Below are 13,832 nucleotides of genomic sequence, written 5' to 3'. Positions count from 1 at the left end.
ATATGAACCCACACACCACATTTGTGATAATGTATTAACACAACCCCCCTACGGTTGAACACTGGCCTTACAGACTGTATAAAGCCATCAAAAGTCACCTTTGCATCCATTAACCTTCATCAACTGTGTCGCAGCAGAGCAATGAGGCTAGAGGCTTCCACCTGTCATCGTAAAACTAGGATTACAACATGTAATCTTCATTTGGTTTTACACAGGCTTCAAGGTGGAGGCTGCTCCAAATAACAGGCTCTGTAGTTTTACTGGTATGATAACAAATATTTCTGCCTTGACCCTGAGGTGGCAAGACGATAACCGGCTCAATAGTAAAGGAACCAAGCATGGCAGATTCAGCCCATCCAGTAAAAGGTTACCAGCGGGATTGTTCAGGAGATAAGAGAGATATTGTCACCGTTGTTATTCCACCGTAGAGAACTGCCATCATACTGTAACTTTCTAGAGAGGCAAACTCCTCACAGTATTTTACACCTTATGAAATGCTGTGCTGTGTTTTCCCATTTAATGGATCTGCTACTCAAACGGGCGACCCCGTGATCTTTGTTCCACAACACCTTTTACATTGTTTCCACAATGACTTTGTAGAACAACACGTTGCTTTTATTTGTGAAGTGTAGACAGCTCAGTGGGTAGAAGACAGAGCTAGGAGACAGGGCGAGGAGACAGGGCTAGGAGACAGGGCTAGGAGACACGGCTAGGAGACAGGGCTAGGCTCCCAACTCACAACCACACTGGGAAGTGATGAGGACAAGCAAAGGCCCTCTTTTTCTCTCTGGGCTGTTGAGATAACATTCTGCTCCTGGTCAGTGTTTGAACCTGAGGGTACCGTCTTCAAAACCGTCTTTGATGTTTGATAAACTCCTACTTTAAAGAAGTAAATAGATTAACCCCCTGAACCCAAGCAGTTTCTGTTTTCTTGTTTTGTTCCCGTCACATTTGACTGCAATATGGAAGTCCTGCACCTCGATGGAAACAGCACAATTACAGCGAGAAGTAGAGAGAAATCCCAAAGGAGTTGTAATACCATAAATCATAAAAGAAATGCGAAATCATTTATATAAAAAACTGTAAAATAAATAAAATAATCAAAATATCCCAAGTGTTCACAATATTGGAACAAACGGGACTCCACATGTTATGTATGATAAGTGGTGTAATTTTAGCGATTTAAAAAAAAACAAGACATGTCTTTCAAACCTGTCGGTCGTGAGCTTCAGAGGGTTAAAAGAGCGTTCCTCTGTGTTTTGATGGAGGAGGTGGGGGCGGAACTCAACATGTGTGTGTGTGTGCTTTCAGAGTGCAACTGCCACGCTAAGGCCGACGAGTGCTACTTTAATCAGACCGTGGCAGATCTGTCACTGAGCCTGAACATCCAAGGTCAAAACAGAGGAGGTGGAGTTTGTATTGGTTGCCGTGACAACACAGCTGGAATCAACTGTCAGACATGCATTGATGGATACTACAGACCTGCTGGGGTACGTCACAGACACAAGCACCTGTTCCTTATTTGAAACTGATTATGATTAAGTGAGGGTATATAAAAATGATTGTTTTCTCCACCCGGCCAGGTGAGCGCTGAGGAGGAGGACCCCTGCATCCCCTGTACATGTGACTCGCATGGTTCGATCAGCCAATCATGTGTCGCAGATTCAAGCAAGGCGACGCCCAGTATGCTAATATACTTTTGAGTCTTTTTGTCTGTCCTTATGTGTGTCAGTCGTCTTCTTTTTGGATGTCGTTTTATCATTTTGACATAGTAGACGCATACAGAGGCTTTCAGTGAACGCAAGCACATGTTTAATGTTTTAGTTCAATTAAAATAATTATATATACTGCAAGAACTTCAACATTTCATTGATTCAGTCCTGCTTGGTTTCCTTTGGGGTTGGGTTAGTCCACTTCTGCTGTGAGGCTTCTGTTATTGAAAACAACTATTTACATGAGAGATCATTTTACTCCTCTTTGTATCTTTAATGTTTTTTATGTCTCGAATGAGGAGCTATTTTAGGTGCAGCCTCTCCAAAAGAGATACCCGTTGTGTTTCACTCGTGCTGTTTTAAGAGATTTGTGTGTGTATTTTGTTTGTGTTTGATTGACAGTTCAGCCAGCAGGGTCATGCCGGTGTAACGAGGGTTTTGGGGGTCTGCGATGTGACAGGTGAGACACACACACACACACACACACACACACACACACACAGAAAAAGAGGCAGACACATTGTGACAGGTGAGCCGAACCTTTCAACTGTTGTCTGTTCCAATTAGTGTTTGGAAATTGCCAGAAAGTTTCCATTAAGATCTTTGATGATATATACGATCACACACACACTTGGTTTTGTACCTCACGCCGTTCTTTGATATTTGACATTCTTGTAATTCTAATGGACCTGAACAAAGCCTGATGTGATCAAGAAGTCATGTTTTCCAAACTTGAGGTTAAAATCGCAATCGGTGAATCAAGAGGAAAACAAACAACAGGAAATGCTTTTTGTCCGACCTGTAAATCTGTCAACAAGCTTCTTCATCTTAAATTACTCATTCTAATATCATTATCTCTTATTGCTAAACTTGTTTGTTTGTATTATCTTGTTCTTCAACTTCCCCCTGGGTCTCATTCCGGTTGAATGTAATCTAATCTAATTTAAAAGCTGATACAACTTTCCCCAAACTTTTTAATGACCTACACTCAGATCAGACCAGCTGCATGAGCGTCTTCTTTAAAATCACTTCTTAAAATGCCTTTTGATAGACTTTCTCTCCTAATTAGGGAGTGGTTTCTTTCACACATTACATTTCCTCCAAGATCTTACATACATGTAGTCACCTGTGGCGCGAGCTCAGCTGTTTGCTACACACTAATGGTTCAGTGTTTCACCCAGGATGCACACAGCGGTTGTTAGGAGCAATGACCTGTGACCTGGTCACAGGAAGGCCGCTCTAATACTCATCACCCTCATCTTTAATATTATTATGAAACTCATTTGTCTCCAGGTGTGCTGTTGGTTACATCGGCTTCCCGTCCTGCCAGCGCTGTAACTGCAGTGTGGAAGGAAGCACCAACGATGACCCATGTATAACACCCTGCGTGTGCAAGGTACACACGCTCACACACTTCAATGTGCTCACCTTTCTCGCCCTGTCATCATTATTCTCCACACATTAACACTGCAATAACATGCTTTGTGCTCATCACGGCAGTTTGAGGGCAGCTCATAAACGGCTTCATCTTTCTCTTTCTGTCTTTTTCTGCTGCAGGAAAACGTGGAAGGAGAAAACTGTGACCGCTGTAAACTGGGGTTCTATAACCTCCAAGGTGACAATCGCCGTGGCTGCGAAAAGTGCTCCTGTATGGGCGTGTCCAGTCAGTGCTCTGCTTCCACATGGACCTATCACAACGTAGGAAATGTTACACACACACACGCACGCAGGCACGCACATACAAGAGAATCACAAAAATACATTTCTCAGTTGACAGGAAACCTGCTCTTTGACACTTGTCCACCAGTTTAATAAATATCCTCCAGGTGCAGAAAACATCTGACACGAGACACAAAATATAAAAAAAGAATCTTAATAGCAAACTTTAAAAGCATTGGTGGGTAGCAATAGGGTATAAGGTGTAAAAGCTAAGACACATCTTTACCAAATAAACATGGATGTGGATTGAATACGGTGGCAGTGAGAGAAAAAGGGGAAAATGGGATGGAAAGAGGTGAGAGAAGAGACACGAGAAGGAGGGAGGACAAGACGAAGGGTGGAGACAAGAGAAGTGGCAAGGAGGAGGAGAGAGGTGAAAAGAGGAAAACAGTTTTTGACTGACAGGCAGGGTAGGAGAGGAGGGGAGAGGAGACGTTGACAGGATGACAGCACTGATTTAGACACAGATAGTGTGTGTTTTTGTGTGTGTGTGTGCGTGTGTGTGTGTTTTTGTGTGTGTGAACGAGAGACAGCCAGACACACATCTGTCGTTGCAATTAACCTGACCTTGGCTTCCCCTTTTAAACACACACACACACACACGATTTGAGAAAAGAAAAAAACCCTCTCTCTCTAGGTGTGAGTTACAAGACTTCCTGGCTGAAATGTGACATATGTACAAAACCGTTGAACACATTTTGACATTTGTATTGACATAACCTTTGATTTCCATCGATTGAGACCTTAAACTATCCCAAAATGTATTATTTTAAGACTGAAAAAGCTATTCTGGCCCAACCATACATATACGTTTTGGTTTATATATATCGAAAGCGATTCTAGATGAAAGACAAAGTGCACAGACGTCAAGTTGTGTTGTAGAACTAGCAGAGCGACACATCTTAAACATCCAGTACCTTTTTATTGCATGCCACATTAGGAATTATGAATAAAGCAAGGCAGATTTTAAATCTAATCCACAGTGAACATGACTTACGGGCGTCGGTACGTTCACTGTCAAATGAGACTGATCTGCTGACGGGGAACACGTTTAAAAAGAATCGCAGTGAAATTGTTTCCAACAGTCATATGAATTGTTTAGCTGATAGCTATATTTCACATCTCTACACGACTCACTTGCTGTGTAAGTGAGGGGCAGTGTTGCAGAAAACCCACCATAACAAGTTGAAAGCTAACTCCTGGTTGAAGAATCCGACACTTCCCTGCAACAGGGGATCAATGTAAACGCTTGTTGTCTCAGTGGATGGAGCTGAAAGTGAATCCTGAACTACTTCTTCCCGAATCTTGTGTTTTAGGAGAGCACTCTGACAGGCTGGCACTTGCTTGGAGAAACAGGAGGAAGAGTGTGGTCCGTCCACAGGCAGACGCCTCCGTATCTCAGCGTCCGACACTCGGACGTTGAGAATGATCTTGGCTCCGCCTACTACTGGAACGCACCTGATCTATACCTGGGAAACAAGGTTAGATGCAGATACACGCTTAAATATGTTAAAGGGTACTGTTCATATGACATCATAATGAGATTATTTAAATATTTGCTTTGAGACAATAATGATTTCCTGTTTACAAAGAAATTCCCATTGGAGGTTTCTTCCTCCTTCACCTCCCTTTCAGTGGACACTTGTCCTGTGTCCTCGAGAGCTCCCGAGTCTTAATGTATGCAAATGTATGATTTCAAGGCATCAAGAATGGGGTTTTATTTTGATTGCCTTCATTATATTTTCCCAGCTTTTCACGTGTACATTTTCCCGTGCAGTTGAGATCCACACCTACAACTCTGGAATATGATGAGACAAAGCTAATTAGAATGAACTTGTTGGCCACATCGTTTCCATTTCTAACAATAACTATACGGTTGAGTAACACCTCACTAACACAGCCTCAAGAAAAAGGATCTCTCCAAACATAATGTGTTTTCAGGGTTGTATTAGATTCGTTAGATGTTCCTGTTGTTGCTTCTATTCCCTGTAAATGAAATCTACTGTCATCCCATAGAAAGTATAATTATAAAATAGTGTATAGTGTACAATCATGTATATCGATAAGGTGGCATATAATAAATGTCCTGATTCTACAATATTTTATTGTATAAGACACTTATAAGGTGAGAAAGAAAGCTTTTTAAATGTTCATTCATAATCCAAAGGTGTTGCACAAACAGACGGTACACGGTCACAAAAGTAATCAGTTGTTGTGTGTTGTTGCAATCTGATCTCATGAATAACACAAAGGTGAGTTGTCTGAGTGTTTAACCGGCTCACATCTCGACTATTTAAAAAAAAAAGCTACAACATTACGACGGGCGTAAACATTTATAGACACAGATCCATACTACCATCTCAAAGTAAATTGCTCTGGATGTGTTTCTGGTGAGAACGGATCCTGCTGTGAGGTTCACCTCCCACCCCGAGCTCTGCTTCTCCGCTAATGTTTGAGTTTGCTCTGCGGTTTTCTGTGGCCATGATTAGACTTCATCACTCCGGCTGGAGATGTTGCCCCACTACAACAACAGCCTGGCTGTGATGTTTGTCTGGGTGTCATGGCTTAGAGGAATATACCACAGAATTTCATTACTTTGCACCCTGCAGGCCTAGCTTGTCATCTCACTTCTTTGTCTGATCCTCTATCCCTCCCTCCCTTCCTCCCTCCTGCCCTCTAACCATCCCTCCATCCCTGCTTCTTTTCATTGGTCTGCTTCTCTGACTCTCGCTCCGTCTCTCCACGACTCCCATTTTTCACCTCCCTGTTCCTAAATCATCTCCCTCTGCTTCCCTCAAGCTTTCTTCTCTCTTTTATTTCTGTACCTCCCTCCCTCGCTTTGTGTCTCTCAGGGTAAACAGTGTTTCGCCTGTTGAACTCAATAATCAACTGTTTTTCCTTTTATCGCGCGCACACACACAGACACACAGACACACAGACACACACACACACACACACACAAACAGAGACTCAAATTCTCAGTCAAACACATACTCGTGCACACGAATTGTCACACACACTCCCAGGCCTATATAAGTCAGATAATGATGTGTTTTGGAGGCATTAGGGACAGCGGAGCAGAACCGAAGGCCTCCAAACATGGGAAACAAACAAATGATCATTTTGTGTTTGTGTGTTTGTGTACGTGTGTACGCATGTCAGGAGCAGTGTACGTGCGCTGTATGAAAAAGCGATTCAATCTAGTGTGGTCTGTCGTGTTAGTGTGTATCATTAGATGTGACAGGCTGAGTGTGTAATAAAAAGCTAGCAGTGGAAATATAAGAATATGAATGAACTCATACACGGTGAATGCCAAAGATGCTCATTGGCTCATTAGTGCGCTCTGTGGATGCTCATTGGTCCAGAAGCATGTTCTACTGATGCTCATTGGGTCTCGTATTGCCTGGGTAGGTCCAGGAACTGTGACTATTTTTAAAGCATGCTCTGTTAAAAGAATGCGTTTTGGTTTACTTGGAGTGGAGTGCAGATAAGTATTGATCAGTGTGAACAGCCCAATATAAACTCTGAGAGTGTAGTTCAATTCAATTCAGTTTATTTGTATAGCCCAATTTCACAAATTACAAATTTGTCTCGGAGTGCTTTACAATCTGTAGTTATTTTAATAAAGTCTGCTGCGTGTTTAACACTTATTTTCCAACTATTTCTTCGACTATTTTAAGACTTTTCTGGGAATACACTTTTAACTGGCTCCAAACTCAGACTATCACATTTCAATCAGTTCTTATCAATATTAACAGAAGACAATTAACGTGTGAAAGAAGCTGCTCTTGATGAACCTACAGAAGATTATCGTCTGGCTATGCCCTGTTTTAACCGCTTCTTTTTATCTAATCTTTTTGTAATTTGGTTGATCATTTGTAAAAATTGTTTAATATACGACTTCACAATCGCTTTTAGAGCTGTGGATCAAATTGAGCGGTGTAAGATGTATAACTTGCTCTTGGCACTATTAGTACTTCTTCTTCATGTCGGCTTGAAGTTTAATATTTACCTTGGAAACAAGAGATGACAAAATATTCTCACCTCAAGGTCCATCCAGCAGATGTTCTGCCAGACTATCACATGATCTTCATCAGCTGGTGAAGCTTTCTCAGAGTTTCAGTTTCAAGCTTTTTAATTGTGCTGATTGTCATTGGATTGTACTAATTGTGAAGCAGCATTAGAGCCACATTAATATTTGTATGTATTATTAGTGGTTCCCACAGGATTATGTGAGACTCTGCTTGGCGGACTTTGAATCCTTAAGCGGAACATTATGTACATTTTGAATTAAATGAATCAATCTGGAGCATTTTGAGAGCAAAATTAGGAGGATATATCTATTAAGAACATTGTGGTCTTGCAAACAATAATGTTGTCTTGTAAACAACTACATCCTCAACACATTGGTTGTATAGATATGAATGGTGAAGACTCAAAGCAGTCACAAGCACAAAGCATGGTACACAGGATGGGAGACAGACCCCGTCTTGTTTACCTTGGAGAGGGCGAGGCGGGATTTGACTCGTTGGGAGTGAGAATGCTTTGGGAGCGAATTCACAGTGGACACGAAGTCCAAGTCCACGGCCCCCGGAAGCATGGGAGTCTGAGAGAAGGGGGAATTGGAGCCGGTCACGGCGGATATGTGCCTGGCGAGGGCCGATGCCGGCTACGAGGTCCCTTGAGGGGACCCTCCCACACAAAGCTGGAGTCCTTGACCAGCCGGGGCGACTCCCCCGTGCAGACGGTGATGACCTCACCCCGCGTTGAGAAGTGTCAACATATTTTCAGTTCATTATGAAACGATCGCGGCACAAAACGGGAAACATTGATGGTCCAAATATTGTTGTAGAACTCATTCTAACAAGATATTTCTGAGACACAAGTTTTCAACTTGTTTTCAAACTGCTTTATGGAACAAAAGATGCCAAATATTTAACGGAAATATTGACCGAGGGCAACATTGTCCGCCTCCAAGAGCAGTCAAACTCAAATCCTAACCTCCTTGTATCCGTATTGTACTCAGATTTACTTACAGATTCACAATCAGATGAAAGGCTCAAACACAAGAAATGCTCATCATTTGGAGAAAGAGTGACAGGGAGGTTGAAGCAGGGAGATAAAGGGGATGATGGAGGAACATCGAGAGAGGAGACACATCCTCTTCCAGCAGCTGATAAAAGAAAACTCAAAATGTGTTGAAGCTTGACAGACGCACACAAACACACACAGCTCAGCTCGTGTTACATTTAATCCTCACTCCTTCTCGAACTCGACACTTTCTTTCCCACCATTTTTCACATTTTTCACGCTCTGTCCCGTCTTCTATATATTGTCCTGTGAAGAAGAAGAAGCAGCAGCAACACAAAATAGTAATTATTTTCAAGGAGAACCTGCTACAGGTAACAACGTCCTGGTTTCACCTTCTGGAGTTTGATGCCTCGAAGTTGTGATTGATTAAATCTTAAAAGTGTTTCTGTAAAATTCTTCTGCCAAATACACAGGAGGAACCTCAGCGTTCACCAAGCAGCTGAGCTGTGACTTATGAGAGAAACAATGTGTGTAGAGCAGTGTGTGGATAGTGCCACTCCTAATCTGGTGTTGATGGCATGAGATGGATTCCCCTCCCGCTTCCTCACTTTCTTCTCTCCCTCCGTCTTCTTTTTCTCTCACTTCCATGGCTGAAGAAGTGCCTTTTACATCAATCACAGAGGATTTGTTCCAGTTTTCATCAACCAAATAATTTGGTGTCACACGCATCTCAGTTCCTGGAAAGTGTGCACAGAGCTCCACGCAGCAATCCCGTGGCTTTGAAAAGAGAAGATCATTTTCATTTCAAGTAATACAACACAAATGGTCATTGAAATCAAGATTCAATGATGTTTTTAGTACAAATAGAGAATTAATTCCAAATAAACTATTCCATGTAGTGCTTGTGTCTATACCCGCTTTTCCTCGGAGGGCATGACCTTCGTTAACCGCTCGTGATAACTGTCAAGAGTGTGTGAAGTAATGATGGCAAAGTGTAGATGAGTCCGGGTTTGTGCCATGACGCTTACATTGTACTGGAAAGCAATTAGTTTGATTTCCAAAAAAGTCTGAGCTGCCAGTGTGTGGAGGCGGATGGTGTCGTGTCCACAGTCACGCGATGAGCACGACGTCTAATCTGAGCCCCCGAGCTGGATCTGCACCGACTGTGTTGAGTATAGGGTGCCGTCGGGCCATTGTTTCTCACTTAAAGTCTGATACGAAGCGAGCCGCTGGAGTCGACTCTCAATGGCCAGCGAGCCGTGGGAGAGCGGCACAATAATTGATCGGCTCTCGGAGACTGTGAGCAAATGAGGGAGCTGCTCTTTGTCATCGTCCTGGGTGCGACGTGCACGCACAGTTTCAGTCCAGCTGACCTTCTGCCTGCCACCATTAGGCGTAATTATCCTGTCACAGTGCTGCACATAACTACCTCAAGATTCAACAATGTTGCTTCCTTCTTCTGAGATATATATATATATGTATGCACAAACCCCCCGCCAAAGCACCAAAACGTTTTTGTGCTTTGGCGGGTTTTTTTGTGTTGCATTTTTGTGCTGTTTCTACTAAGAAAGGGTAAAGCATGTAACAAAGTCTGCCATAAAACGTCATGAATGTAATTGATTGAAACGTCTGTTATTTGAACCAGACAGTAGCCTGAACTAAAGTGGTTTCATTTAATCCTAATTAAATCGTTGTCAAACCTCACCAATGAGTACACAGTGAAAATGGATGTGTGTACTCTATGTACGCGCCCATGTGTCATTAGCCTAATCAAAAACATCATCAGCCCTCCACTTCCTGCCCGTCAGATACTCTTCAGGCACTGAACTAAAGAAATGACCTCATGAACCGCCTTTCACCCCAAACCTTCATCTGAGGGCAAACCCCATGCAGAGCGCGCCGCTGACAACTGATCAGCTTCATGCCGATCTGCCAGCACCCACTCAGGGTTCATTACCCCCCCCCCCCCCGACTGACCCCCAAACACACACACTGCTAACAACAACAGAGGACCCCTTGGCTCAGAGTTATTCTTTAGTCCAAAGCAAGCACCTCAATCTTTACCATGTGCAAGCAGGACCATCCCACAGCGGCCAGAACATCCTGCCGACGATTACCAATCAAAGTACGGAAAAATAAATTTCAGGAAGCACACTGTGTGAAACAAATGCCAAGGGGCTTGAGAGGTATTTCTCAAAAGCATTGTAACTTTCAGTTTTTTTTCAATCGCTAACAAGTGCTTACCCATACTTCAGATACTTTTTCTAAACTCTTAACACAGACTCACACCTACAAAGCACAATTGGCCAAATGGATAATTTTCTTGTCAAAAGCACATTTTGTTAAATATATACTAACTCTTCATTTCAAAATAGAACACATCTTTTTCTGCAGACACAAACTTTACCAAAACACTGGAAATCTGACTCAAAATGAAATTATTCTGTCAAAGAATAACTCTTGTTTTCACTTCACAAGCTCCTGCAGTCAGTCAAAGTTCACCAGGTGTCAAAACACTGGCTGTTGCTGACATTACAAAAACTGCATATACTTGTATGTTTCAGTTTTTCAGGTATTTGCATGCAAAACATGTAATCCACTGTTTTTACACTACATTTCTTGGTTGGGAACTGTATGTCTACATGTAATGTTCACATTCAAAAGCATTCCAGAAAGAAACAAATCAGTTTTTTTCCTTTACTGTTGACAGGAGGTACAGTATGATGGAACAGAAACAGTTTTACAGTATTGTTTACGGTGAACAAAATATCCACACAAGAGCATTCTGAACAAACACAACGGCAACAAGCCCAGATAAAAAAGGGGGGGGGGAATTATTGTTTCTTTAAAAAATTACAGTAAATCCAAACTGTTTAGTTTTTGTTGTTGTTTTTTTTAAACAAATACACTGTTTTGGGGCAACGGCTGCAATAGATGATTGAACAACATTCGGTTAGTCAATGTAGGCGGTGTCTGTGTGATCAACATCTCAACCGGTCATAATCAAAACTTAAATTCTAATCCAAAACTTGCTAAAACATATTTCTCAAAAACATTCCAAACTGACCTACCATCAGGAGGAGATGGGGAATCAATTGTTTGTTTATTATCAGCTGAGATATATTGTTTTATAACTGATATCATTGCAGAACAGGTTTTTAGACTGTATCTAAGGTTTGGAATATTGTGTTTGCCATTGTGGGATGTTGTGTGTTAACATTCGTAAATAATACGAAAACAATCCATCGTTTTGTTGGGAGGTATAGCTTGTCTGTTAAGAAAATGTGAGCATTGTGGAAATGTGTTCACTGACTGCATATTGTTTGAAAACGACATGAAATGTGTGAACGGTACGGCCACAAAAGACCGATGCTGTGCTAATTGTGTTTAGAGTTTTGAAAATGTGACCACTGTTTGGACAAACGCTTGGTGGCGCCTGAAAAAAAACTGTAAAGTGGATGAGTGAAAAACGTGTTCGGTGCTTGTGCACATACACATCTGGAGTGCCAAGCAACCCACAAACTGAATTCATCCAACCCAGGAGGTTTTTTAAAGCTGCCTTGATTAGAAATCGCAAAGTCTATCCAAGCTGCAACTGTTGAGGCATTATTGACGCTCTATGTGAAAGGTCCAGAGGTGGAATGGGGGGTTGGGGGGTGCTGTTGCATTAAATGTCACTGTTCTTGTTTGGTTCAATGTGAAAAACAAAAGCGGGCATCACGGCAGCTCTTCTTCACGGTGCATTGTGGAACCTCTGATTATTCAGATACGGCTACCTGTATGTCAAATGAGGCGCGCGGCACTGGATGCCTTGGATAGCAAACGCCCTCATGGACACACTGTCCCTTCACACCAGGAGAACATCAAGGTTACTGCGCCCATCTCCCAGAACAGGAACGACGGAGTACAAGCACGAAAGCTATTCTTCGCCGAGGCTCGGCTCGAAGATGTAGAACCAAACAAGGCGCGCTCCGGTTCTGAGAGCGGACCGTGCTTCTGTTGTGGCGAGGACTTTGTTTTCTTTCTGCCAACATCAGTGGACTTGTATGTTGTTGAGCATTCCACTGTCTATTGGTCCATCTGGAGCCAATCTCACCCGACCGCTAGGAACAACAACAGTCTGTGTGTGTGTGTGTGTGAGAAAAACCGGAGTGAAAACTCCCGATACCAATTGCACACAACCATTGGCATCATAAAGGCCATCTAGGTGTGTGTGTGTGTGTGTTTATATCTGTAAGTTTCTCGGAGTGTATGTCTTTTTTTGCTAGGTTTTTGTGTGTGTTACTGTGCATGTCTGCACGACCGCATGTTTGTGTGTGTTAGTGTGTGTTTGTGTGTGTCACTTCTAGGGAAGTTTGTTTTCTGAATCCTTTGTGACAATCTGCTTTTCATTTCCTGAAGGATGATTTCCTTTGTCCCTCTCTCGCTCTGCCCGATCTCCTGAAGAGAGCGTCGGTTGCTTTTGTACTCCACAAACTGTCAGCAAGCAGGCGCACCAATGCAGATTGGCAAACACATTTCTCTGAAGAAACTAGCACGTGGTAGGCACAAAAGAAAGTTGCATACTAATCGCTTTTACTTTAAGTGTTGCCGTAACCTCCGACGATGAGTGTTTGGTTTAATTTTCGTCCTGAACCTTTTCGTTTTACATCTTCAAAGTCTCAAGGCTTTATTTTGTAACTACCGTGTTATCTTTGTAATAGCAGTTTTAAAACGTGTTGTAGAAGTGTATACAACCCCCCAAAAGGGTTCTCTGCCACTCATGGAAAGAAACTCCAGTGAGATACACAGTCAAACTGTAGAGAAATGTTACTTTTTCAGAGAAATAACAACAGTCTTAAAAACCAGGGCTGACTAACACATAGTTTATTATAATGCTCTGACTTGGTTATTTATAGTTTTGGAAAAGTCATATATTGCATCAGGACTCCCTGGAGGAGGACAGAGGTCGATAGTGACTCATTTTCACACCTCTTCTCGCTCCATGGCAAACCCACTCCTTAGCACAGGCAGCAAATTAAATCCCATAACTTTATTCCACTCCTTTTCTCTACTTTTATGTTATCTTAGTCTCTCCTACTGTCCTGCTTCCATCTTTTAAACCTATCTCTCCTTTTTTCTTTCTGCCTCCATCCCTTCTTTTCTATTATATTATTTCCAGTCCCTCCCTCTTTTCTTTATATTCACTCTTACGTATCAAAGTGGCAAAGAGGAGACTAACATTTATGTCCCTAAAACTGAAATGTGCATAGCAGCGTACAGAAACGCTACACTGCAGCAGGACCTCTAAAGCACACATTTTCCATTCAATCAATCTGTTTAGCCCAGTTTTATTATTCTTTACTAAATATTACTGTTGTGATATGGGAT

At 42.2% G+C, this 13,832-nt stretch overlaps 1 protein-coding gene across 5 annotated transcripts in view; it reads left to right on the top strand.

Annotated features, from left to right (window-relative positions):
- lama2 (laminin, alpha 2) overlaps positions 1 to 13,832 on the top strand; it is a 170,330-nt gene that overhangs the window by 54,742 nt on the left and 101,756 nt on the right. For all 5 annotated transcript variants that reach the window (XM_056427389.1, XM_056427388.1, XM_056427387.1 and 2 more), the window contains exons 9-14: positions 1,312 to 1,490; positions 1,584 to 1,683; positions 2,115 to 2,172; positions 3,006 to 3,108; positions 3,270 to 3,410; positions 4,748 to 4,912. In XM_056427389.1, the coding sequence (XP_056283364.1) occupies positions 1,312 to 1,490; positions 1,584 to 1,683; positions 2,115 to 2,172; positions 3,006 to 3,108; positions 3,270 to 3,410; positions 4,748 to 4,912 (746 nt within the window). The remainder of the gene's footprint in view (positions 1 to 1,311; positions 1,491 to 1,583; positions 1,684 to 2,114; positions 2,173 to 3,005; positions 3,109 to 3,269; positions 3,411 to 4,747; positions 4,913 to 13,832) is intronic.

This window comes from Pseudoliparis swirei, chromosome 12, assembly GCF_029220125.1.
Source record: "Pseudoliparis swirei isolate HS2019 ecotype Mariana Trench chromosome 12, NWPU_hadal_v1, whole genome shotgun sequence".
Lineage (NCBI taxonomy): Eukaryota > Metazoa > Chordata > Actinopteri > Perciformes > Liparidae > Pseudoliparis > Pseudoliparis swirei.
Note: the sequence above shows the minus strand (reverse complement) of the source record. Positions and strands in the feature narration are given on the sequence as shown.